The sequence below is a fragment of the Copadichromis virginalis genome, linkage group LG4 (assembly GCF_057382275.1).
Source record: "Copadichromis virginalis isolate Kocher_CV1m ecotype Utaka linkage group LG4, C_Virginalis_male_GT1.1, whole genome shotgun sequence".
Classification (NCBI taxonomy): Eukaryota; Metazoa; Chordata; class Actinopteri; order Cichliformes; family Cichlidae; genus Copadichromis; species Copadichromis virginalis.
Window position 1 is genome coordinate 27,891,288 of NC_140621.1, and position 25,944 is coordinate 27,917,231.

Consider the following 25,944-nt stretch of genomic DNA (forward strand, 5'->3'; position numbering starts at 1 on the left):
CAGCTCTTCTTCTCATAATCCCCGGCTTCGCTCATACTGATGCAGGGTCCTGTTTCGTCTGAATTAATGACAGCAAGTATGGCATCTCATCACCTCATTATAGTAGGCTGAATTAAATAGTTGCTTATCTCTGCAAAACCAGGCTTCCTGAAAAAAAAGTGCTGCAGTTCCATTGCCCAGCCACATAAGCATTGGTTTCTTTTGTTTTTAAACAGACATTTCTTTTCAGAGTTTCACAAAATGACCAAAGTGATGTATGCTGTAGAGTATTAACAGTTATCATCCAGTGCAAGAAGACTTAGGAATATAGAGGGAAACTAAATATTCTTCTGCTTACAAAACTTTGCTTCTTTTTCTTTTCTATTTTTTTTTAATAGTTGCTTTTGATTTACCTGTCCACACTAACCTGTTTGTAGATGCTACAAGTAAATAGTAAGTAATACACCGTCCAATATCTTTGTAGTCTTTCATAATTCTGAGGGTAGAATAAAGCAAACTCATAAACATGACCTTTGTCTCTCCTCTGCTGCCAGAGAAAGGAAGCCATCTGTCTCTGAGTAGAAACTGCTCTGTAAGCTCACTCTTTCAGTTGGGGTGGTAAGCCCATTACTCACTCTCAGCCTGACCCAAGATTCAGTTTGTATTTCTAAAGCTATGCTTCATATTCAGTCAGATATCCTGAGGAAGCATTAAGTCACTGTAACTGCTGGAAGAAATTTAATGTGAAATAAAGAAATGGAACTCAGCTGTCACTTTAGTTTTTAGTCAAGGTTATCAGATCTTTTAGTTATTTGTGTGCTGGTCTGTTGCTCAGTGTAAAGGGCGGCGTAAAGGTGTACCAGGCACAGGACACTCCTCCCTTCATATTGCTGTCTCATTGTTTTGAAAGTGCAGACATAAGAATCAAGCAATGTGTTGTCTTGAAATGCAGATTTTATGTTCATTCCTGAGTTCTTCCTACAAATTTCTTCCTGTGAACTGCTATCAGTGCTGCAGCAACTAATGGTTATTTTCACTTGCGTGTCTAAGTAACAGCTATTTTCTCAATTCAGATGAATCATTTGATCTCTGAAATGTGAGAAAATTGTGAAAAATTACAGATCTTCGTCTGTGTTTAAAAAGCGTGTTTTGTCAAATTATTAGTCAGAAGACCAAATGATGTTAAGTCATTTTCAAATAAAAATATTAAACTGCTTCTTTTATCAAAGTAGTTGCCAATTATTTCTTTATTAATTGACCAGTTTTCTACTAGTTTTCTACTTTTCTGCTTTCTGATATATTTCTACTTTACACTTTTAAATGTGTCCATCAGGGTGGGAATCACTTTGACCAGTATGAAGAGGGTCAGTTGGAGCTGGAGCAGGCATCCCTGGACAAGCCCATCGAATCGGTAAGGCTGCATCCATCATCCTGCACCATTGGACCAGCTGTGAGAGTGGATATGATTGGTCCAGGGAGCAATAAGAACAACACCTTTTACTCCATTCATACTGTCCGTGTAGCTGCATCCAGTGTTTTCTTGAACACATTGCCACCTAACTTGTAGAATCACTTGTCTCATGTGCATTAATATCCTTTAAGTCCCCCCGCCCCACTTCCCATGTCCTATGCCTACTCCATTTCTTGTGTGACAGTTCAAAATAAGTATGTATAGGCTAGATGTTCCTGTTTTATGTAGAGCTTAAAGATAATCGTTAGATTTTTGTATCAGTTTCCCATTAGTCATTGTTAGTCATCTAAGCGCTAGGAGAAGAAATTGCTGTGAAACCATGGAGTGGATGAAGCACTGTCATTAGTGGCTGGTTTTTGAGTACTTACAGAAAAATTCATACATATTTTAATATGAAAACTGCATACACGTTACACATAGGTGTAGCATGAGTTTATATGCTAAACAAAGCTGGTCACTTATATTTTTTTTATGAGTCACTTTGAGATTTCAAGGCTTTTTTTAATTTGTATTTTTTTTAATTTAATTTATGTAGTCCTAAATAAAGTCTTAAAAAAAGGAAGACCAATAGAATGCATTTTGCAGTGCAGATATGTTTTTAAAATGACCACATTAGTTAGTTTACAGTTGTATATCTGATTGTTTTGCAGTTTGTCAAATTTATGTTTATGAAAACTATGCAGTGCTTATTCCACCCCATTTAGCAAACAAGCGAGTGCACATTAGATGGTGTGAGTGGATACATTTGTGTTTGAGTGAGTGTGTGTCTATGTAGCTTTAGAATTTGTGTGTTAGTGTTTGTGTCTATAGGACAGTTATCTTATTGTACACAACTTGGGGTGTTCGACATTTCTCTCCTGCAGCGAATTGGCCCCTATTAGCTAAGCAGCAATGACCCGGTTTGTATTTGCACGCTCTGCTTTCTTACTCCTATCTTTAGGGTCCTTGTAACGCTTCTCTGACTATCTTTCTCTCGCTCTCTCTTGCTCTCTCTCTCTCTTTGGCTATCTCTGTTTCACTACTGTTAAACTTTACATCTATTCTCTCTCTACCTCAGTTTCTCTCTCTCTCTCGCTCCCTCCCTACTACACAGTGATTCGGTGTACAGTACCCTCTGTCATTCTGTGCTGGCATGGTGCTTGTGCAACTGGGACTGCATTTTTCGCTGAAAAGGCACTTCGATAATAGCGCAGGCAGCTGTCTTCTTTCTGTCTTTCTTACTTTCTCCATACCCCCGTTCTGTCTCTCAAGCAGTGTGGTGAGCAGGCTCAAACTCTGCTTACTTTCAGTTTTAGGTCACTTTATGAAGCATGTCAGATAGAATCAGTAACCACATAGAGTTAAATAACTCTGAAATACAATTAAATTATTATAAAAACAGAAACAAATTCTTTAATCACAGAGTATACAATAGTAAATGAGTATAATGATGGATGAAAAATTATGAACTCAGGTGAATTATAAGTACTGTAAAATAATTTCTAACCTCAATATTAGCTTGAAAAATAACCTGCATGTTTTGGATTAAACATAGCTGTATGCTATAAAAGGATTTTACCGAGCCCTTGATTTGACCAAGCCTTGTTGAATTTTTAAGAAAGGGTAGTAGGTAGTACTCTGTTAACCAAGAACATTAAAAGATTCTATCTATGTAGAATTTTATGTATGAAGCAGTTCCTCACAGATACAAAAATGATTGTACCGTGTGGGTGAGAGAGGGTGAAAACAGTGAGGGGGAGAGAGGTGGCCTGCTCACCCGGCTTAAGTGGCTCTTTTGCTCCTGCGCTATTATTTGTGGAGGGGTCCTGAGGGCCATGCTGCAGCATCACACAGCTCCTCACACGTCAGCAGAGGTGTTGTCAACTGTCACTTAATTGCCAGTACCGTTAGTGTTATTGAACATAATTGTTTTGGATGGTGCATGCTCAAAAGCAAGGTGATTTTACCGACAGTGCTGTGCAAAAGTATTTAGGCACCCACCATTTATTCATATTTTCCTTTCAAATAGCTAGACCTTCTTGTAATTTTTTTAAGTGGCCTTGTGCAATAGCTCTCCAGTCTTTCTGAAGGTCTTTAAAGGTTTTTCTTTGGACATTAAATACTTTTTCATGTATTTTAAGACTAGCTCTTAAAACGAGAGGCCATTTTCAGAGGCTATTGTTTCTTTGTTTTTTGTTTCTTTTCTTCTTCTTTTTTTTAATGCCACTTAACACTGACCTGTGAGTAGGGATGGGTATAGAAAACCGGTTCTTGTTGAGAACCGGTTCCCACTGTTTCAATTCCTTGGAATCGTTTGCCATTTTTGCAAACGATTCCCTTATCGATTCCAGTCGCCCCGAATGACGTCACCACGTTGCGGAGCGTCATTTACCTGGCAGGAAACATGGCGCCTAAGCGGCTCAAACGCTCAAAAGTTTGATTATACTTTATGAGAACCGATGACAACAGGGCAACTTGCAAAGTAGATATTTCATTTAAGGGAGGAAACACTACGAATATGCAAAAGCATTTGCTCACAAAACACGCGATGACACGCGTTTTTAATTCCGCTCCGGACTCGTGACTCTCAACCCAGCAGCAGCGCTAACGTTTGCACGTCCTCTCCCGTTAATGCGGCAGGTAAATAATCAACTAACAGTGCATATTATGTTAGCGCAATCTGCCTTATTACAAGACCTGCCATTACTGTACATGTAGGTGACCATGATGAGAGAGACAGACAGAGTCTGGCTCAGATGCTGGCAGTTCTCGCTGCAGTCTACCGGTAGCGTCTCCTTTCAGGCCAGGATAGACGAATGTCACCGAGCAGTGTCTAAGTTTGTGGTCAAAGGCTTGCACCCATTTGCTACAGCAGATGCCCCCGATTTTTGGTAAGTGAATGTGTTTAATTGTGGGCAGGGACATTACTGGATATTCTTGTGTAATTGCCACAGAACAATTTATGTTATACTTTGTTATTGCTACAGAAGAATGTTGCAGCTTTAAGGCAGGGATGACTCCTGGAGTTGCTTTCTCACTGCATATGCTTTATTTCACAATCAGATCGATTCGATAACAAAAACATACAGCAGCTCCTCTCCTACTCCTAGCCCTTCGCTGCGGTGGAAAAAAGAACGACTTCAATCCCCTTCAAGGAACATACGTACAAAATAGTTTTCCTGATACACCAATGGGGCGTTCAATGCCACCTTGTAAATATGAGTACTCTGGCAGAGTAACAGTTCAAATGAAAAATACACCAGAACAAACAAGCAAACAAAAAAAGAAGTGTGGGGTACCTTTGAACCAATGAACAAAGTATAACAATTTATACTTTTTAACATAACCCGACCCCGTCAATATGTGATATGTCTCACAAGAATATTTATTTTATTATTTTACATTTACAATTTTTTTTCCTGGGGACCCTGTGACACCCCATTGAAGAGCCGTAGGCTGGATCTCTCAAGATCTCACTGTTGGGTTTGTAAGGCCATGTTACTCCTAAATTTCTATCTTGTTCAAAGAGAAGATATAAAACAAAGCTCTGAGCTAATCGACCTTAGTGTTCTCCTTTTTAAAAAAAAAAAAAAGAATCGATAAGAGAATCGATAAAGAATCGAATCGTTAAACAGAATCGAAAATGGAATCGGAATCGTTAAAATCTTATCAATACCCATCCCTACCTGTGAGTCACTGGAGCATAAAAAAGGCACCTTTTCAAGATTTGAACCTGTGTTGTTTCTACTCTACTCATAACTGAAAATGTAGCAAAGAACCACATTTAAATAATATCCTTAGGCACTTTGTCACTAGCCCCATGTAATGTTTTTTTAAAAAAATATTTGAGTTTCAAGAACTGGAGGACAAAATGGCAGGCCTTTAACAAAAAAAAAGCAAATAAATTTATCTGAAAGAAAACATTAAACGTGAGAAAAAGAAACATGATATTGTTATCAATATGTGTGGAAGAGTTCAGGAGAGGGGTACAACCATTTGTAAGACCTGTTGTAGGCTCTGTCATGGTTTGGGGCTGCCTTTCAACCAGTGTTGTTTAAGATCTTTTCTAAATTTAAGGAATTATGATCACAAAAAATACGGGCAACACCTTCATTTTTCAGCCTGACAACGGTGCAGTGCAGTAAAGGCATGCCTTTTTATAGAAATGCACACTTTGGAACATTAACAATCATTGATTGGTTTCCCCAGACCATGGCCCTCAACATTATTGAAGCACTGTGAGATCATCTTGGCTGAACTTCTGTTTTTGAACAGAACTTCTGTTCTGTTCAAAAAGCAGCCATCATCCAAAGAAGAGTTTTTAACTGACCTCTAATTAGCCTGGAATACTATTCCTGAGGACTGCTTAAATAAATGATAAGAAAGCTTAAGAAGGTTCAGGGTGTGCTGATGAATAAAGGTGTTCATTCCAAATTTTGACTTTCATACTCATTAGAATTGTACAAACTGTTTTTTTTTTGTTTTTTTTTTTTGCAGATGTTTCAATAAGTCGCTTCACCTATTTCCCATTCGCTAGCAAAATATAAATAACCGAGGGGTGACTCACGACTTTTGCACAGTACTGCAATGCAAGGAAATATCAGATGATATTTGGTGATTCAGAAGATATTATGAGGCTGTTCTTAATTTTAAATTTTTAAAAAAAAGGTGTAGTACAGTTTTTAAAGCAAAAAACGTAACTATATTACGCTGACCAAATCCCCAAAAGCATGTTTTAAAAACAGAATTTCATACTTGGATGTAAACAACACATAAATAGAAGTAGATCTAAAAGTCTGCATTAAATTTTAAGCGAAGTTTTTATGTTGACACTTCTATCACAGCTTCCTTAGTGAAAACTTCTAAGGCAGTAGAATTTGTGGCACTTGATCACCAGTGTTACATCTCGGAGCTGTTGGTGAATGCTTTGGCCCAGCTTCTCGGAGCCCCTCTCCAGCCACTTATTGTGTGTGATCTATAGGCAGCTAGAGGTCTGTGGTACTTTATTGGGATCTTTTTTTCTCTTCCTATCTTTCCCATTTGGTCTTTGCTATTTTCTCTAACACTGTTTTTTGCATTGCATGTGTTAACTTGATAGCATTCAGTACTATTTCCGCTCAACACTCTGTCTTAATCACAACTACAACCTTTTCTCCCAGACTCATTTCCCCCACGTCTCTTGACCCTCCTAGTCCCTCAATCCTACCATCCTCCTTCCTTCCCTGACCTGACCCAGTACCAGAGCGATATGCAGTGGGCAGCCTCAGAGCCACAGAAACCACACAGATGTGCAATCCAAGAAACATGAGTATTCAGGCCACAGGGAGATTTATTTCTTTATTATGTATTTCTAGGCTTCTTGTAGACATTATGATTGTCTCAAAGTTACCAAGGTTCTAAGAGGAACATTTGGGTGACAGTGTATCAGCTGTTACTGAAGTATGTAGGGTCTTGCATTACAGCCAGACAGTATCTGACACAGCTGTTTGTCCTTGTTTGACGTCTGTCACATAAAAGGTAGGAAGAACAACAGCACAAGCAAAAGGTCAAACACAACTGACCCACATTTTCACAACACCACAGGCTCTAAATTTACCACAGCTACCAAAGGGGTCATAATTGAGACTATCACAAATGATTTAAGTAGCTATTGGACATCAACACACTCTCACACACAAAAAGAACAGGAACACTTATCTGTTTGGAGGTGTTTATTTCTTAACTACACTGCTAAATTCCCTCACCTTGAATTGTGGCTTCAGAATTATGAGGTAAGTACGTGTTTTTAGTTATTTTATTTTCAATAAATGAAATAAAATTGACCCCCCCCCTTTCTCCCTAAATTAGTAAGTGAAATCTTTAAAATCTGCCACATCTACACATACAAATAGGCTTATTATTTTATTTTTTTGCCTTTTCATGCTCTTAGATGGTTGTTTTCATTTAGTCATACGTAGAGTAACTGACAACTACAGAGCTTCACTTTCAAGGCAATTGCTAAAATGAACGAGGAGCTGCAGAAAGCAATCTTGTCTACCACCACTGAAAATACGTGGTTTTTGTTAGCTTCGGTCCATACGTTTATGAGTATGCCTGTCCAGTGTTGGCATGTCTTTATTAATCTGAGCTAAAGCAATTTCTCACACCCTGACAGGGACACACACATACTGTCTCATTAAAATGGCTGCATAGGCTCTCACTAAAAGTAAATACTCTGAGGTCTCTAAATGGGGTCCCCTGCATATCACTTTCCTTTTTACATATATGTTGCCATGCACTGTGCCATTGAAAGCACATTGCACACTCTTGAACACCTCCTCTTGTAGAGGTCTTTGTTTGGATAACATTTTCTATTTTTTTTCTTTCTCTTATATTAACAGTCAGTTGGTGGATTTATTGAAATGCCTACCTTTTCTGTTTGTATACAGTATTATGTTTGTTTTAAAGCAGAGAGAGATTTGTATTTTTAAGAACTAGAGAAGCTAGCAGAATTGCAGTTGAAAGCGTTTGGCCGGTTTCTTACGTTGTGTCACGTGTGACTGTTTTTTTGACAGCCCAGTATTTTAAAGCCAGGTTCGTATGGAAATGCCTTCACTCCACTTGCACTGCTGTTGGACTCGCCGTCGTTGCTTTCATCTGTCTGTCTGTCTATTCTTTTGGTGCACTCGTCTGTTCAACACCCAGTCTGCTCCTCATCTCCGCCCTCTAACTTTTGCTGAACACATTTTGAACGCATCGTTTTCTTACTGTCAGCAGTTGGAACTGTTGCCTCATCCAACATGCCCTTGCTGGGTTTTTTTATTTGTTTGTTTAGTTGTTTTTTGTTTTGTTTTGTTTTTTTTGGGGGGGGGGGGTTCCTAGTATAATTACTTGATTTAAACTCAAAAGATTGATTTGTGAAAGGGAGCATATACATTTATGGCACTTGAGTCTGAGTCTTTTTTTTTTTCCTAACAACCACATTTTGTGCTGGAAAAATAAATCAGCTAACATCAATTGCGCAGGGGATGAGGGAGTGCCTTTCTCAGCAGTTAGTTCAGGGTGGATTTTATTTTCTCAATTCCTTCTTCATAGGTCAGCTAATTCCCCTCATCAATAAATGCTTTTCTGTGTAGAGTCTTGTCAGACTCCAATATTGCAGTTAAGGACAGAAGCAGGTCCTGTGTCAAGAACAGGAGTGGCTTTCACTGCAGCAAATTCTGCAGTGTTTTCCCCTAACAATAAATTCAGAGCACATTTTGTCTATTAGGCATGAAGAAATGATCCTTAGTGGCCATAAAGCCTCTAATTCATATAAGTCCTTGCCCAACTGCTAGGCAGCAACAAGTAATAAACAGTGATTTGCAAGACTTTTTAATTTAGCCTTCAGTGTCCTGATTTAGGAGTTGATTCAGGCAGTCTGTCTCCAGTTTCCTTCCTGCCATGTTAGTCCCAGCGCATATTTCTCTCTTATCTCATTCTACAGCGGAAAGGATCTGACATTTGCACAGTAAAGGAGTAAAAAAAAAAAAACAACCCATCAAACTGTAACAGAAACAAGACGTGAAGAATTTGAGTCTTTCTTGAGCATTTGCTGCAAACATCAGCCAGATGATTTGGATATGTTATTCTTGTCACCAAAATGCAAAGTATTTTTAAGTTTCCTGAGTATGTCATATTGTACAAGTATGTCACTTGTAAAATAGGGCAAAGGAAGGCAACAGTTTGCTTTGAAAAACCACCTTAAAAAAGGGCTACAGCCAGATGTATCTCAATTAAAGTCTCGTGGGCGGAGATGCAGTATGCACACTGCGTGTGTGAGTACCACTCCCCTTCACATGCACTAACTCATACAAGCCCAGTTCACTTTCACCACCCTAGAAACTCACCCTCATCATGGCTCAGCCTGCTCTGTTCTGCTCCCAACCTCCTGTTTTTACCAAAGAGAACTAATTGAGCCCCGTTGAGCCATCACTTTCCTCTCTGTGCCTGAACCACCTGAGACTAACACAGTTGGAGTTTTGTTAACCCGCCCACACCCCTCAGCCCGCCCCACTCCTCTGTATGTGTACCATTCACAGTGCGCTACTAACACCGACGATCCTTTTTGTTAAAACTCTTTAACAAAAAGCTGCATGCAGTTTTTTTTTCTGTTTAAACCCCTTCACTTTCTGTTTGTGAAAGTTGATGTCAATCTCTTTGTGATTATAAATATCCTTTTTGTTTGGTTTGTATGTTTTTTGGTAGAATGCAGCACTCTGGTGAATGTTAGACAAGCTTGGAATAGTTATAATCACAACAGCAAAACACTGCTTATTAAGAAATCTCATCGTTACCTGTTTATTTGTGCTTGAGGATGTACTGTAGTGTGTAGTGGTGGGACGGTCTTGCATTTCACTTAATGTTTTTGTTTTCTTGCTGACCCATACTAGTGATATAACGGTCTCCGACATGCACATTTGGCCCCACAGTGTGCTAAGAGTTCCTGTTGTGTATGTTTTTGCACTCCTCTTGCCTCTTTGGTTCATTATCAGTTGCTTGATCTTGTGATGCATTTGTCATAGAAATCATTAGTATTAAAAGAAAAGCCTTGCACACACGTTCAGAGGCCTCAAGTAGTTTGAAGGTATGTTTTCTCATTTCTGAATACTAATGGTATCTATGAAAATATCAAATTATAAGTGTTGAAATTGGTGGGATGTGACGATTGATAACAGACCAGAGCCGCTAAGGATGTCCAAAAACAAGCACAACAGCTATTTTTCGTATATCTGGTGGGGCTACATGCACACAATGTGTTCCTCTCTTCACCTGCACACCCGCATATCCCCTCACACATGCATATTCTATCCACCCTGGGCCTTGTAATGGTAATCCAAGGCCCACTAGTTCCACTTCTGTCTCTTCCTGTTGCTATAATTTTTTGTGACAGCTGCATATGTTTCATGGTGCTCTCCTCGTCATGGTTACAGAATCACAGCAAGCTTGGAGTTTCTGGTCTTTGTTTTGTTTATGCTAGATTTCCATACCTGTTCTGTGTTACTTTTCTTTGTGTACTGAGATCTTGCTCTGTAGTGGTTCATATATGTATGCGTGTGATACATATATCGCCCTCTCCTTCCTCCTTCCTACTCCTCCTCCTCTTAACTTCTCAGTTAGTGGATGTGACTTCATGTGTTACCTTTATCAATGGAAAAATATAGAAATAATCACGCCCAGTTTCTTTGCCTAATAAAGGTTTTTAAAATGCACTCCTACTTCAGGAGGATATCTTGTAGTTTACAGATTACATATAGCCTCATGTATTGTTCATAGTTGAATTCAACCCTTCCTCTCAGTCTCCCACTTTTTATTCCCCCACACCCAGCCTCCCTTACCACTCTTTGTGCTGGAAGACACTGATTATTACACGCTGTAGGTGATGACGATAATGACAATGGTGTTGGTGGTGGTGGTTGTGCTGATGATGGTAGCGTGATCTGAGTGTTATTTATTTATTTTTTCTTTGTTAGTGTTTTTTTATTTTAATTTTGTTTTTATTTTATTTTTCACCCGTGCTACGGGTAAAGCTCCTCTTATTATTGGAATATTTTTGGTTTTTTTCTTCTCTTCTCTCTCTGCTAGGATAACATCGGGCACCGGCTGCTTCAGAAACATGGCTGGAAGTTGGGCCAAGGCCTTGGCAAAACCATGCAGGGTAAGGGCACACTCTTCTTTACACTTAAGTTCAATGTATGATGGTATTGGAACACTATGTATCATTTTCTTTCCTCTCACATTCCCCCTTTTGTATTATTTTATTTTATTTTTTTGTGCTAGATTTTCTTTTCTCTTTATCTTTTCTCTGCCTTCTTCCTTTGTATCTGGTAGTGTGAAATTGATTGTTATTCAAGGAAACATTGTAGTTGTTTTTTTGCTCTCATACTGCTGTTACTTTAAACTGAAAGAGGGAAGAAAATATTCTTGACCTTGATTAAGACTTAGGGAAGGGACTTTGGGGCTTGGGAACTAGAATGGAGCTAGTCATCTTCACATAATGCTTTAGTTGACAGCAAAGTTGAATCTGCCCTTTGTTCACATTCAGATTCAGTGCTTTTGAACATACAGTTTGCTGATATGGTGGTTTCTTTGTTGCCTCCAGGGGACATATTTGTTTTATCTATTTCAGATCATGCCCTGAACTTGAAAGCATGTGCTGATCATATCAGAATTTTCTAAATATGGGATAAATAAAGTGTTTATCTTATCTCATTTTTAGCTAAATTGGATTTCTGTTAAAAAACATGTTAAAACATGAGTATTTATTTATTTTAGTTGGATAGGGGTGCAAATAAATGAGAACACATTAGCTGGGTTTTTTCCATTGCAAGAACCTTTCCCAGGGACTAAAGACTTTTGAAGGACCTCTTGATTTTAACTACAGAGGCCCAGAGACCCTCTGGGGGAGTTATTTTACCCCACAAGTCCCTGAACGTTGGAGTGAGACTTGTAGCACTGATTATTTCTGATTCACTTAGTTACCGACTTGTAGCATTTTAACCAGCACTTTGACCAGGCTCATCTCTCGGTCACATAGATGGTAAAAACCAGTTTTGTTACTGTAAAGTGAACCTCATAAGCTGGCAGTTTATAAATATGTTAATCAGCAAGCTAGTATTGAACAGAGTGATGATTCAGAGAAATGCAAAAAAAAAAGAAAGATGGTTTTACAGCCATTATGTTCTAAGTTCCTAATAAACATGCCTACACCTTCGCGCACCTCCACAACCCTACAGGAATGCACTGCATTGCCATATTTTTGTAATCAAAAAGAAGTTTTTATGCTGTCCATTGTGTGGTTGCTGTGTGTGTGCTGGTCATCACACGACCTACAGCTCTGAGACCGCAAACAGAAGTTAGAAATAGGGACCATAGGTCCACTAGTAGCTAGCAGACATTTGATCAGACACTGTGTTGGACAGTCCCATTAGTTGAACACTTCTTGTATCATTAAACTCAGTGTTTACCCTGTATACCTATGACTTTATACAATTGATGAGTCCAGCATTTAATCTAAAAATCTGCTTTTCTATTACTCTAACTGCATGCCCAAGAACATATTACATTGTATTACTCTATTAGTTTAAGGATTGCTTTGTATTTTGAGAGTGACTCTGAAATGCTCAGTGACCTGTGCACTAGAACAAATTCTCTAAGATGTAAAAGGCTTTAGACTAAAAAGCTGCATTAAGAGAGGTTTACTTTCTCTTGGCCATTCATAGTACTCTAATGGCCTTGTTTATATTGAATTGCACGAACTTAGAAGGCTGCACATAGCTGAGCGTGCGGGTTAGACCTTGGCCGACGTTGGCACCTCATTAGCTCAGACCTGCTGTGCTCATAGGCTCAGTGGCAGTGGTGCAGAGCCTTGGCATGTCTCCACCAAGCCATTTCCTGTCTCTTCACTGGCTTTCCTGTTCTCATCAGCATCTTCATTTTCTCCTTTTCCTCCCCTTTCTGTTTCTACTCGTAGCCTCACCCTTCCCTGAATTCTGCCCAAAAAGAGTGATGTATAGCATTCTATATGAGTGATGTCAATGCCTTCAGGGCAAGCGAGTCCTTGCAGTCTGTTAAGAGTGGAGCTTGTTTTTCTACATAGCTTCTGGTATTAATCTTATCTGCCTCCTCCTCTATGTCCCTTTCTATCCACTGGATCCATAACATTTTAGTCATGTCTGACTTATCCATCTCCCTCGCTCACTTAGTCTTGCTCAGTTGCAATGCTTTCTCAAGTGCATTGCCCTTCCTGTAAACCTAGCAGCAACATCTGTTTTCAATATTGGCATTTTATTGAGAAACACCACTAATACTGCAAAACAGTGAAAAGCACACGCCCAAATTACATAGTTGTCTTAAATGTGTTGGGGCTTAGGCAGAGCTTGTATCTGGGTTGCTTAAATTTACTTGTCTTATATATACAGATCTATAAACATGTGTCCAGGATAGTGCTGCTTAATTGTTTTCATCTAATCCAGATTTCCTTGTTTACATGGTTCTGGGAATAGGATTTTTCAGTACACTGTATTGCCAAGTAAAAGAGTGAGAAAAGGGGGTCTTGAAAATGTCTTGGACTGTGTGCTTGACAAAATTTGAACACAGACTGCCTAACTAAACAGTGTCCTTAGTTTACCAGAATAATGGTAAGTGTTGACATTTGGCTGACCAGTAGAGGAAGACGAACATGATGAATCCTCTCTCTACTGTTAACATAGAGCTGTTATGTATTTTTTGTTGGTTTTATTTGAGTGTAGAAAGGTATTAAAGTAAGGTAATCACTATAGTCTTTACCTTTTTTGCTCATGCAGAATTACAGCATGCATGGTCTGTTCTTTCCATGTTAAAATGTTGCTTCTAGGAATCACTTGTCCTCCAGAGACACTGAGCTCTCGTGAGCTCTGGTTGTTGAGTTTTATTGTTGCTGCCACCCTAGCAGCTCTCACATGTACATATATGGCCTTGGCTCCTAGTGTTGTCTCTCATAGGTATTCTCAGGCTGACCATGGCCAAGGACCAGAGTAGGCCAAGAGGCTGCTTCATTTCTTTCTGGGCAGGCTGACAAGTTTATGGAGGGTAACAACAGCAGAAATTTCAGAGCTTAGCGTTCAGTAACCATCATTGTTTATTTCCATCTGGCCATGAACTAGTGAATAGCAGACTATTTGATGTGATAAGGATGTGTGCTTTGTGTGGAGGAGAGAACAAGTTGCAGAGGCTGACTGTGCTCTTGTTTTTGCCGCTGGCACCAGTCATGAGATTATGTAAGCATCCTGCTTTGTGGGCAGATGAGACTGCGGCAAATTGTGTCCAGTTGTTGTGCTGGAATTAATGGCCCAGTGTTGGAGCACGCTATCTCCTGTTGAATTTTGCTAATATACTTAGGAGTAGGCATATCACATAGGTGAACCATTGCATCTCATTGAAGTCTGCTGGATAATCACTATAATCTTCCTCTTCTTTCCTGTCCTCTTTGCCTGAAGAGACGGTTGATGAAATTTGACATTAAAGCATTGTGTCCCCTTTTTTAAGTTTTTCACTGTATTGACTCTGTTCTTATTCTTCTTTTGTCCCTTTTGCCCTTTTTTTAGGTAAGGTTTGTTGGATCCTCTGTATGTCAGTGTGTGTGTGTGTGTGTGTGTGTGTGCGTGTGCGTGGGTGGGTGGGTATGTGTGTGTGTGGGTGTGTTTTCTTTTCCCACTCTGCAGTTGACCTCAGTGTAACACCCCTTTTACAGTTTATCATAGGCTAATGGCCTCTGTCAGCTTCCTCTTCTTTGCTTTATAATCACTAAACCTTTATTTCAATCTGCTTATGAGTAATGTGCTTCAATTTGAACAAAGGACGATCCATTTTAAATCAAGGTAGATTTAGGAAGCCATGATTCATTCAAAATCCTTAGAATCATCATCTCCGTGTATGTTAGATTTTTTCCCCCCCTTCTTAGAATTTCTGTGGCTGCTGTTGGGTAATCTGATTGGCTGTAACCATGGCTCAGACTGTGAATGGCTTGCAGAGTAGACAAGTTTTCTCCCCTCTGCTTGTTTGCCTGTTTCTACCTCCAAACCTGTGAAACTCATGTGTATGTGTGTGGTCATTATGTGGAACTGAGATGCGTGTGTGTCTGCTACTGACCGGGCCATAGAGTCAACTTGCAGGGAAAACCTCTCCACCTCTTACACCCCAATTGTCTCTGTCCCCATGGTCACAGGCTCCCATCCTCCCCCCGTTTCTTTGCCCCTTCAGCATAGCATGTTTGTCCCAGAGGTGCACTTCTGCCTGCCTCCAACTGTCATTCACCTGGGGCTTTAAGCAGTGTTGGAGGTAGCACACTAAACGACTACGTTCACATGATATAGGACTATATGACAAAACGATTGGATGCACAATTAACATCTTTAGTTGTACTTGAGTAACGTTGCTGTTCCATAGCAATAAAGAAACTACTCTAAGCACTGCTCAAAGCCTTGCTGGCTCTTCCCTCAGGTACATTTTATGTGTAGTTTGTGTTCACTTTTTCCATGGTTAAGCACATCCCAAAATGAGCTTGCTGGCGGTAGGCTAGCGAGGAAATGAAGGAATCTCAGGGAGATTTGCTAACTGGGCTGACAAGCATCTGCAAGGAAAAAAGCTCAGAGGGGGAAAATGGTGGTCATCCCTAGAGACACCTATTGTCTCAATCTAGATATTTGACCACATCTTTAAAAAGGCAAAAGTATATTTTGATTCATTACTTTTCTTAGGCGGTAAGCCTCCCTCTAGACCCAAAATACTATCAGACGTGGCAGTTTCTAGTCTTTTTACGCAGAATAGCTCCTTTAACAGTTCTTATTTGATGAGATTTCACTTTTTTTTATTTCCCAAGCTAAAATATGAGGGATTTCCAGGGTTTTTACTAGATGTAAAACCAACCTGCTTTTCCACTACAGGAACTCAATGACATATGAGAATGCATACATGCATGTATTAGTGAAATGGTAGCATTCGTCATGATAAAGTTTAAAACCATGTTGTTTGCGCTATGTTATAGTGTTGGTTCATTTAGCACAATCTCCTGAGGGGAGCTCAGATTTTGCTTCCGCAACTCCCACTGCCCCATTTTTTAGCTTGTGTTCAGTTACAGGTCACAAGTTCCCATAGTGGAAAAGATGTAAGGGGTGGTAATTTGTTTTTTGGGATATATTTTGTTTGAGAAACAAGATGACATCAGGCTAGGGGCCTGGGGACTGGGATAAGTGGTTGGGAGAGAGTGGTGAGAGGAAATCCCTGTAAGCACCTAGCCCTGAATGAAGGGATGAGGGGGGGTGGGGCGGTTGACACACAGTAGCCCCTCTGGTAATGAACCCCCCTAAATCCCATAACCACACTCCCAACCCCACCCTCCCTTCTCTATGTGCCTCAATCTTCCTGCTTAACCAATTGGTGTTTCTTTTTTACAGCGATTTGATCCTGCCCATGTTGTGCTGATGGTAAACTTAGTGGTAAATGTTATTTTATCCCCCAATTGAATTGTTTTCTGTTTGTTTTTATTTCTCCAATTTTTTTTTGGTTTGTTTTTCCTTTCATCAGAGCACCAATGCTACATAGGCTTTAATTCTCTCTGTATTAGTCTTCATTCTGCTGCTTGTATATTACCATGCATATGTATTACTCTTAGAACATTGTCATTTTGTTTGTTTTCAGTTTTTTTTTCTCCAAAAAACCTTGTGATTCACACCCTGTGATTTAGATGCACATTGTTTTTGTCTGGTCCCTTTCTTTTTCACTGGAATGGGTAATGTGGAAGTATTGTCACTGTGTTTAAAGATTGGTGATAGTTTGGGATGACTGTAATTGTTCATTAATCTATAATTCTAGGCCTGACTTGTGACTTGTCAGAGAGACCACTGCAGTGGCTGGCTAACAGACTAAACCCTGTTTTTGGTTTCACTTCTGCTGCTGCTTGATAAAGGGCATGAACTTACATGTCCAGGCTATCAGTAGTCTTGTGATCTCAAAATCAGCAGTTTTCTTTCACTTCCTTAGTTTGAATATGGCCAGAAAAATCATCCAATCACTGTTAGGTATTCTGTTTAAGAAAAAAAAAAAAGCCTGCCTAGGTGACAGACACTGCCGTGGGACTGAGAGTGCAGGCAGACTGTTATACAGGGTGCTACTATGCCCATGCATTTGTTTTTAAAATGACTATGTCATTGGGCTATGATGGCTAAAAGAAACAGAGATTTGCAATAAATTTTTTCTTACTTTCCTGTCTAGGAAAGTAAGAATGTGTAAGAAAGCCACTGCGGTTGTGATAATTTTGAAATTTTAATCAAAACCAAAAGGTTTTGAACATATTATTTACTCCATTACTTATGTTTCGTTCTCTTGATTGAAAATCATCTGTATTTACGAATAGGAGAATTCTATTTTCTCTTCTTTATATATGGCACCAACTGGTAGTAAGGTTACATCTTATTTAGCGCCACTGTAATTAAATATTAGTAGTTTTTCCATATGCCCAATGGTATACATAGAAATTTAATTTGTGGAAAAACCTACATTGGATTATTGGATTTGTGGGAGGGGAAAAAAACTGAAACCAAACTGAATTGATAATCACTATCAGTGTGATTAATTATTACATCTGGCTGGCATCAGGAGCAGCAGACTAGTCCAAATTCTCTTTATGCCTTTTGTTTTGAGATTCCCCTGTCTGTCTGTCTGTCCCCCCCTCCTTCTCCTCCTACTCATGCCCATGTTTTACCAGGTAAGTATCCCCCATCCCTTGCACTGTCACCATGGCGATACCTGGCCTGTGACGTCACTCTGCTGTAGTTCAGTGCTTGTGTCCTTTTTTTCTTCTTTTTTTTTTAATTTGACTCTTTCTCTCTGCTTTGTTTGGCTGATTATGAGTGGATCAAGCAATTCAGTGTCAATCTCCAATGTAGTTTTGATTTACATATATTTTATATCTTTAATGTTTCATTCTGTTTTTGTTTTTTTGGTTGTCTTTGGTTTGTTTATTTTTCTACAAGTTAATTTCCTTCTGATCTAGCTCTTTTCACAGCTTACATAACATAGGTTAAGTAAACGGAAGAAAAATCTTTCAGCTTCAGTCATAATGAGGAAAGGGGGGCCTCTGACAAGGGAACAGGTTTGGACCTCAGGACAGTAAATGGTCAGACAGACAGTTCAGCAAGAAGTGATGCAATAGCCTTTAGATAATATTGGGAGCCTTTGTTACTCTCAAGGAGGATGTCGCAGTGGTGTTTTGTGAGCAGCAGCTGCAGCTCCCCTCACACACACACACACACACACACACACACACACACACACAGTCCCTCGAGCTGCAGCGTCCTTGATAAACTTGGCATTCTGGTTTAACAGGACTGCAGGAATGAAAGGATGGAGGAGGGGTGCCAGAGAGGCACAAATGAAAGCATACCGGCTTAAAGATCAGTATGCTTTGTAGTGTACTTCTATATCAAGACATTTTACTGAGCAATCCTGATCCCCTTGTCTTCATTTACTCCATCAGGAATCCAGTGCAGCTAATTTGACTCATTCATAATGCAAACCAGCAGCCCGGTCAAATGTAACAGGAAGGCTAAATTGGTTTGTAGCTGGTGGCTGCAGTAAGCTGTGAGAATGGCTGGTGTTTGGTTCACTGTAGCTTTCTGGTCTCTTTGCACTTGAAGGCAAAATTCTCTAACCCCAGCACCCTATGCTCTAAAAGCAGGCTGTCTCCGAGTTGGTTCTTCATCCAAGCATTAAAAAAAGCTCACCTGGTCCTCTCTCTCTCTCTCTACCCTTAGGACGCACTGACCCTGTGCCCATCATCCTTAAGTATGATGTCATGGGGATGGGACGAATGGAGATGGAGGTATGATGCTCATTTTTATCGATTTGTACATTTTCTTTCTTTCTTTTTTTTTTTTTGCACCTTAAGTGCCCAAGTAGTAGTTTAAGGTGTTTAGATAAATATTATGAACTTGTTTTGACACTGGGGTGAGTGCTTTGACTGTGAAATAGAAATGACTTTGAAAATGAGCAGTTGAGCTAAAATGCTGTGTTATACAAGGTCGCATGGTTTTGAAAATCCCATGTTTCAGGGTTGCTCCTGATGAGTCAACCAGATAGCCTCTGGACCAATCATCAGGAGCTCTAAAGACATTTACATAGCATAAAAACCATACTGTTAAGTATTAAGAAACACTTTGTGAGTGAATAATTAGCACAAATTTTTGTATATCTATCTATCTCATAGTATGGGATACATTCCTTTGCTAGGTCCCTTAAGAGAAGTCTCAAGGCTATGGCACAGTGACTTCCTACAGGACTACTTAAGTATAACGGGTCCTGTTCACAACACGCAGTTCATGCAGAGGTGTTCTGTGTTCAACATATTAAAGATCTTGACTGCCATGGACAGTCTTAACCACTTCAAATACCTTCAGACATGAATGATGAATGATTCTATTTAATGAAAACAAAACATGTAAAAACCACAAAGAAGAATGTGACACCAACACTGCCCAGCTAAATAAAACTATGCTTAAATTTTCAGCGAGCATCACTGTCAGTTATTTCAGCTCCTGCCTTTAGTCTTTGATATTTGTCTTGAAATAACATTCACCTACCTTGGTCGCATAGATGTTTCTACAGCAAACAGTCAGTCAGCATGATAAACGTGTGTAACAGCACACAAGCGACACAAACTGACCAACTGTTCTTCTTGGAGTTTCCATGTGCTGTCTTCTATAGTCACTGTAGGGACTCGATGCGTTCAAGTCACATCAGCTCTTCTATGCACCATATTAAACTCATTTTTGGTATATAAGATGAACTTGGACTGGCTTTGACAATGTTGTTGCTTTATGATGTGACTTTTTTGTTTGTCCTAGCTGGATTATGCCGAGGATGCCACAGAGAAGAGGAGAGTCCTCGAAGTGGAAAAGGAAGATACAGAAGAACTGCGACAAAAATACAAGGTGAGGTTGTTTATCTCTTTGTCACAGTGATAATAATTGTTATCACTTGTATTTTTTTGATACTGTATTTTTAAATTTCCCACTAAAAACAGGACCAGATGGAAAAAGAAAAAGCCATCGCAAAAGCTCTGGAAGACCTGAGAGCCAATTTCTACTGTGAGCTGTGTGACAAACAGTACACCAAACACCAGGAATTTGACAACCACATTAACTCTTATGACCACGCTCACAAGCAGGTACTGCTGTTTAGCAAGCATTGCGGTGTTGATGTAGATCTGTTTTTAATTAAAGACACGATGAAATGATGTTCCCGTTTTCTCTGTCTTGCAGAGGCTTAAAGAGCTGAAGCAGAGAGAGTTTGCTCGTAATGTGTCATCACGTTCCCGGAAAGATGGAAAAAAACAAGAAAAGATGCTGCGGCGATTGCATGAGCTTGCTGAGCAGAGAAAACAGCAAGACCGGTAAGTATTTGTTCCTGGAGTGCCATCTGCTGGATGGGTTGTATATATATATTTAATGGGACATGGTGAAATTACTTATTTTATAAATGTCACTGGTTCAATATGTTAGTCCAAACTAGACAAATTCAACAAAATGTATTTCATTTCACTTACTGTAAGTTAAAACATATTTTTGTATATTTTCATCTTTTCCAGTAAGCATGATAAAAATTAACGTCAAAGACCTCGATAGTAAAAATTTGTCCAGCATCACATTGGTGTAATGTTTTCTTTCAGAACTCCTGGAAGTGGACCTATGTTCAAAACAACTACAGTCGCTGTTGATGGAGAGAAAGGAGAAGACAGCAACAGCATGACACCCGAGAACAGTATGACACAGTCTTTGGCAGACACTGCCCTGGAAGGATCACTGTCAGATAAAACTGGTCAAGCCTCCCCAAAGTCTGGTCCAACCTTTAGCTTCTCTCTGGGAAAGAATGCCTCATCCTCGCCAACTTCCAGCAACGCATCAAAAGTCAGTGTATCATTCTCTTTTGCCAAGAAAGCACCAGTAAAACTGGAGACAGCAGCTGCTGTTTTTGCTGATCATGGTGAGGAAGCTATGGAGACAGAGGAGAGTCAAGAGGGAGAAAAGGCTGGAGGACAAGATGACACATCAGGCTGTGGCACAGACAGCCCTAAGGGACTGTCTGGAGGAGGTGAAGGAGGAGAAGGAGGTGATGCAGCAGGTACAGAAGAGGTGCAGCAGCCTGATGATGGAGGATCTTTAGCATCAACGCTTAGCAAATTGAAAATGATGATGAAAACCAATGAAGGATATGTTGGACAAGAGCCTCAGTACTACCACTATGTACCACCAGCTCACTGTCGAGTAAAGCCACACTTCCAGTTTTTGCTGTTCATGAAAGCCTCTGAACAGTGTCAGAGCAAAGATGAAGACGATGAGGAAGAGACACAAGAGGAGAACAAGGCTGAAGAAAGTCCAGAACAGACAGAGAGCGGTGTGACAGAGTGCAAAACTGAAAAGGAACATGGCAATGTTACTGTAGATGCTGACCCAGACCTAGTTCCTCTATCAGCTAACGTAAAGGCAGAAGAGGAGACCCCTTCATGTGCAGAAGATGCAGCTCCTGCTGTACCAGCTTCACCCACCCAGAAAGCAGAGACGCGTGATACTGTGGATACAAACGCTGGTCCGAAAATGCCCACTGGTCCCTTCTTTCCAGTCCTGAGCAAAGATGAGACTACAACCCTGCAGTGGCCATCAGAGCTCCTTGAATTTACAAAAGCTCAACCTTCCCTGTCTTACAGCTGCAATCCCCTCTACTTTGACTTCAAACTGTCCCGTAACAAAGGAGTGCGTGGTGGGAAAGTGGCAAAGTCCCCCAAGCCTGGTGAAGACACTGATGACAAGGGACAAGAAGTGAATGCTTCACCATCTGAAGTAGAAATGGCTACTAAACCTGGAACTAGTGCTGACAAAGACAAGCTAGTGTCAAAAGGAGAGTCTGGGCAGCCAGAAAGTGAAGAACAAAAGCCCACAAGTGGAAGTAATAGTGCAAAGAAAAAAAAGAAAAAGAAGAAGCATAAGAAGTCTGCAAAGCATTCAAAACGCAAAGGAAAAGAAAAAGGAGCGAGAGAAGATGCAGAAGGTGAGACTGAGGTAACACAAGAAAAGCCCAAAAAAAAGAAAAAACACAAACGTAAGAAGAGCAAAAACAAGGCTCAAGATCAAGCTGAGGCAACAGGTGAAGAAAAGGAAAAACCTAAACCAAAGTCGGAAGATAAAGCTGCTACCTCCTCTGTACAGCTGACAACTGGAGGGGAAGGAGCTACAGGAGCAGAACTGGGGAAGAGGAAACGTGGTGCTAAGGAAGTGCCTTGCAAATCTGGAGCAGAAGGAGGGAATGGAAAAAGTACTGACAAGGCCAACTCATCTGAAGAGCACAGTGGCAACAAAAGACAAAAGACTGACACCAGTGCATCTCAAAGTGCCTCGTGCTCCACCTCAGCCCAAAAGAGTCCTGGCTCTGGTAGACCTCCGAGCAGTGAAAGTGAAGAAGGGGGCTCTAATACCCAGCGCTCACGTCATCACAGGTCAAGCCCGAGGGAACAGCGCCGCCACCATAGTGAAGAATCAGGGCGATCCTGCAGCCGTTCATCGAGACGGGGGGAACGACGAGGTAGCAGTCGCCGACGTCATCGTGGCCAAACCTCCCGTAGTCGCTCTTATTCCAGCAGCTCTGAGCGCTCCTCAGCAGGCAGCAGTGCCTACAGCCACCGTAGCCGAAGCTACTCAGACAGCTACAGCGACTATAGCACAGAAGGTCGCAGACGTAGGCGCTCCAAACGTTCATCCGACTCAGAGTATGACCGCAGGAGTAGCCGAGGACGTAGACGATCCAGGAGGCATCAGTACACATCTTCCTCTTCAGAAGACTCACGCTCACGTTCACGCAGCTACAGCCGCAGGAAGAGGCACAGACGGCATCATCGGAGCAGCTCCAGAAGCTCCAGCAGCTGGAGTCGCAGCACTAGTGCAAGATCCTGGAGGCGGAGCTACAGTCGTAGCTACAGCTCTGCTAGCCGCTCCTCCAGTTCAAATAAAGGGTCTCCTCACAGGCGAAGCACTAGGGGTCGAGAGGATAGTGACACCCATCGCAGAGACTTCAACCGCTCACGCATCTACCGCTCCCAGTCTCCACGGTCTTCTTCTTCACGAGGCCTTAACCGTAACACCCATTCATCCAGCTCGCTGGGTCTGAGACCAGGGGGGTCTCGAGATGCAGGAGAACAGAAAAACACTCTAACTGCACGACAGCTGTTGGAGAAGGTTCAGTCCAAGAAAAGCTCTGAAGATTCTACCACAGGAACAAAATCTGGGATTAAGATTAAAGACCCACCGCAGGGCTATTTTGGCCCAAAACTACCCCCATCCCTTGGAAACAAAGCCATGCTTCCACTAATTGGTAAGCTGCAGGCAGGGAAAAAGCCAGCAATTCCTTTAATCAGACCTGAAGAGGGAGAGAAATCAGGGACGGGGAAGAGCTCTGAACCTGAAGGAGAGGTTATATTAGTAGAGCCTATAAGGGAGTTCCCACCTCCACCACCACCTCCAGCTCCACCAGTTCAGAAGGTTGAGGAAGCCCCACAGAGCACAGTGACTCAAGAAGAGACACAGCAGCCTGCAACAGAAGACCAGGGGCACCAAGAAACCCGGCCAGTATTTGAACAAGAGCCCTCCATGATGATGCCCCAGTACCAAGGAGAGTCAGGACAAGACCTTTCCCAGAACCAAATGATGGAGTCCATGATGCCTGAAATGCAGCAGCAGCAGGCTGCCATGCATGCCTACCCTGGTTACCCACCGCCCAGCTTGGAGGAGGATGGCATGGAGGCAGAGGAGGATGGACTGGCTCCTTTGGAAAGTCAGCCAATTACATTCACACCAGAGGAGATGGAGAAATACAGCAAGCTGCAACAGGCTGCACAACAGCATATTCAGCAGCAGCTTTTAGCCAAGCAGGTCAAGACTTTTCCCTCAGCTGCTGCAGCAGCCGCTGCCGCAGCAGCTGCCACTTTGGCCCCAGCGCCCCCTCCACCAGCCCTGCAGCAGATCCATATTCAGCAGCCAACTGTGTCCGTAGCTTCTGGCACATCCATCACCACAGTGCAACACGCCATCCTTCAGCACCATGCAGCCACTGCTGCGGCAATGGGCATCCACCCAGCTCATCCCCACCACCCACATCCGGCACATGCCCAGCTGGCCCAGGTACATCACATTCCCCAGCATCACCTTACCCCCATCTCCCTGTCTCCTTTGGGGCCATCACTTGGTCATTCTCTGGGACACTCACTGGGGCATGCAGGATTGATCCCTGCCCACCCAACAGCCTTCCTCTCTGGTCAGCCAATACATATTATCCCTGCTTCTGCACTTCATCACACCCCCTTAGCTCTCCACCATGTTCCACACACAGCCCTCTACCCCACACTTTTCACACCCCGACCCTCACAGGCTGCAGCAGCAGCAGCGCTTCAGCTCCACCCACTCTTACACCCAATATTCTCAGGACAGGACCTCCAGCACCCCCCTAACCACGGCTCTTGAAAACAAATGAAAATGAAGTAGTGTGTTCACAACAACCAACCACTAAATGAAAGACTTAACCTGAACTCTCTTGGTTTAGGGTTTTAAATAAAGTCTTTGTTACATCATGCAGGCTGTAAGATGTGGATCTTATGAGAACTTTACTGGCCTTCACAGTGCAGCACGTCACCACAAAGTGGTTAAGACTGCTGGGTTCAAAATCAACACTAACATTTTCTTCTGGTACATGTGAGATTTTTATTTTCTCATTTTTTCACAGATTTGTTTCTCCCCCCTCTACAAACTGTAGACACTTCCTCTAGACCATTGGTTTATATTCCAATTTGGGGAATAGTAACAGCCTCAGAAACTACTGGAGTTTTTTGTTGTTTTTTTTGCTTATTTTGGCAGCCAAAGAGATACATGATGGCTAAAGGTGTAAGCAGAATCGTGTTACGATTCAAGGAAGTGGTTTTGTTCTAGAGGTGAACATTTTAATCTGTGTAATCTAATTTTCAGAGATGGACTCTTTCATGATTACTGATCTCTTGTTGTGTTTTCAAATGACTACTCACTCTCTATTGGATTCTTGGTTTAAAAGTAATTTGTAATGCAGTAACTTGTACATAGGTCAGTGTGTAATGTGAAGAAACCCACCAGTGACAGCCATATGAAAAAACAAAACCGATATGGTGTCCAAACAAGTATGACACTGTCATACAAGAAGCCCTCTCTAAATCAGGGGAAATGTGATGAAGGGGTGTAAATCTCCTGAATACTCTGAAGCAAAGCTCTTGTTCCCTGGGATGAGGGTACATCTGAATCAATTGCACTGAAATCTGTACATCAAGATGGTGCCTGTGCATCATATAATAAGATTGTAGTATACTGCAATAATTGTATTTTTCTGTTTTTTAAATTATTTTCCAAAATGCTCTTCAAAAGAAGAGCTGTGTTTGGCTTTTTTTGTGTGTAATTTTGTAAATAAAACTGCTGTAGATTAACCTATTAACGTTCTACTGGGTTGACACTGCTGTTGGGGGGAGGGGAAAAAGCAGACAAATGACAAATTGGATGGGAGGTGGACACATGTATTTTATCACGGTGGTTTGTTCATCCCTGCTGGGGTGCCAAACAGCAGTGACCTGTTTAAAAAGAAAAGTAGCAACTCTGTATTTTTTAAAGACTTAACTCTGTTTCACCAAATAAAATCCTGAGTTTGTGTGTCTTTTTCCATATTTTTTTCATTATTGAAATTGCCATGTAAATAACTGTAGATGGTCACATGAAGGTCCTGCCTTATTTCCATAAGCTTCATCTGACAGTCAAACAACCCCTGCAGATGTAAATGTCCAACAGTAGATGGTGCTGGAGTTACCTGGAATAGGCTTCGCGAAAACAGTCAATCCGTGTGAATGCAGCATGCATTTAGTGTATCTGTTCACAGGCTATGATTAATACTGTTTACTGTAAAAG

General features: G+C 41.2%; 1 protein-coding gene across 5 annotated transcripts in view; it reads left to right on the forward strand.

Annotated features, from left to right (window-relative positions):
• The window catches only part of gpatch8 (G patch domain containing 8), a 28,390-nt gene extending 2,686 nt beyond the window's left edge, over positions 1-25,704 (forward strand). The window contains exons 1-10 of one of the 5 annotated variants that reach the window (XM_085454668.1): positions 1,339-1,390; positions 2,314-2,349; positions 7,984-8,002; positions 11,033-11,105; positions 16,381-16,422; positions 18,739-18,806; positions 19,828-19,914; positions 20,007-20,150; positions 20,245-20,375; positions 20,652-25,704. In XM_085454668.1, the coding sequence (XP_085310794.1) occupies positions 18,780-18,806; positions 19,828-19,914; positions 20,007-20,150; positions 20,245-20,375; positions 20,652-24,489 (4,227 nt within the window). In that variant the 5' untranslated portion in view covers positions 1,339-1,390; positions 2,314-2,349; positions 7,984-8,002; ... (1 more) ...; positions 16,381-16,422; positions 18,739-18,779 and the 3' untranslated portion in view covers positions 24,490-25,704. Of the gene's footprint in view, positions 1-1,312; positions 1,391-2,313; positions 2,350-6,099; positions 8,003-11,032; positions 11,106-14,629; positions 16,423-18,738; positions 18,807-19,827; positions 19,915-20,006; positions 20,151-20,244; positions 20,376-20,651 lie in introns of those variants that run through there. The other 4 variants (XM_085454666.1, XM_085454670.1, XM_085454667.1 and 1 more) reach the window with 4 other exon arrangements.
• The last annotated feature ends 240 nt before the right edge of the window (positions 25,705-25,944 follow it).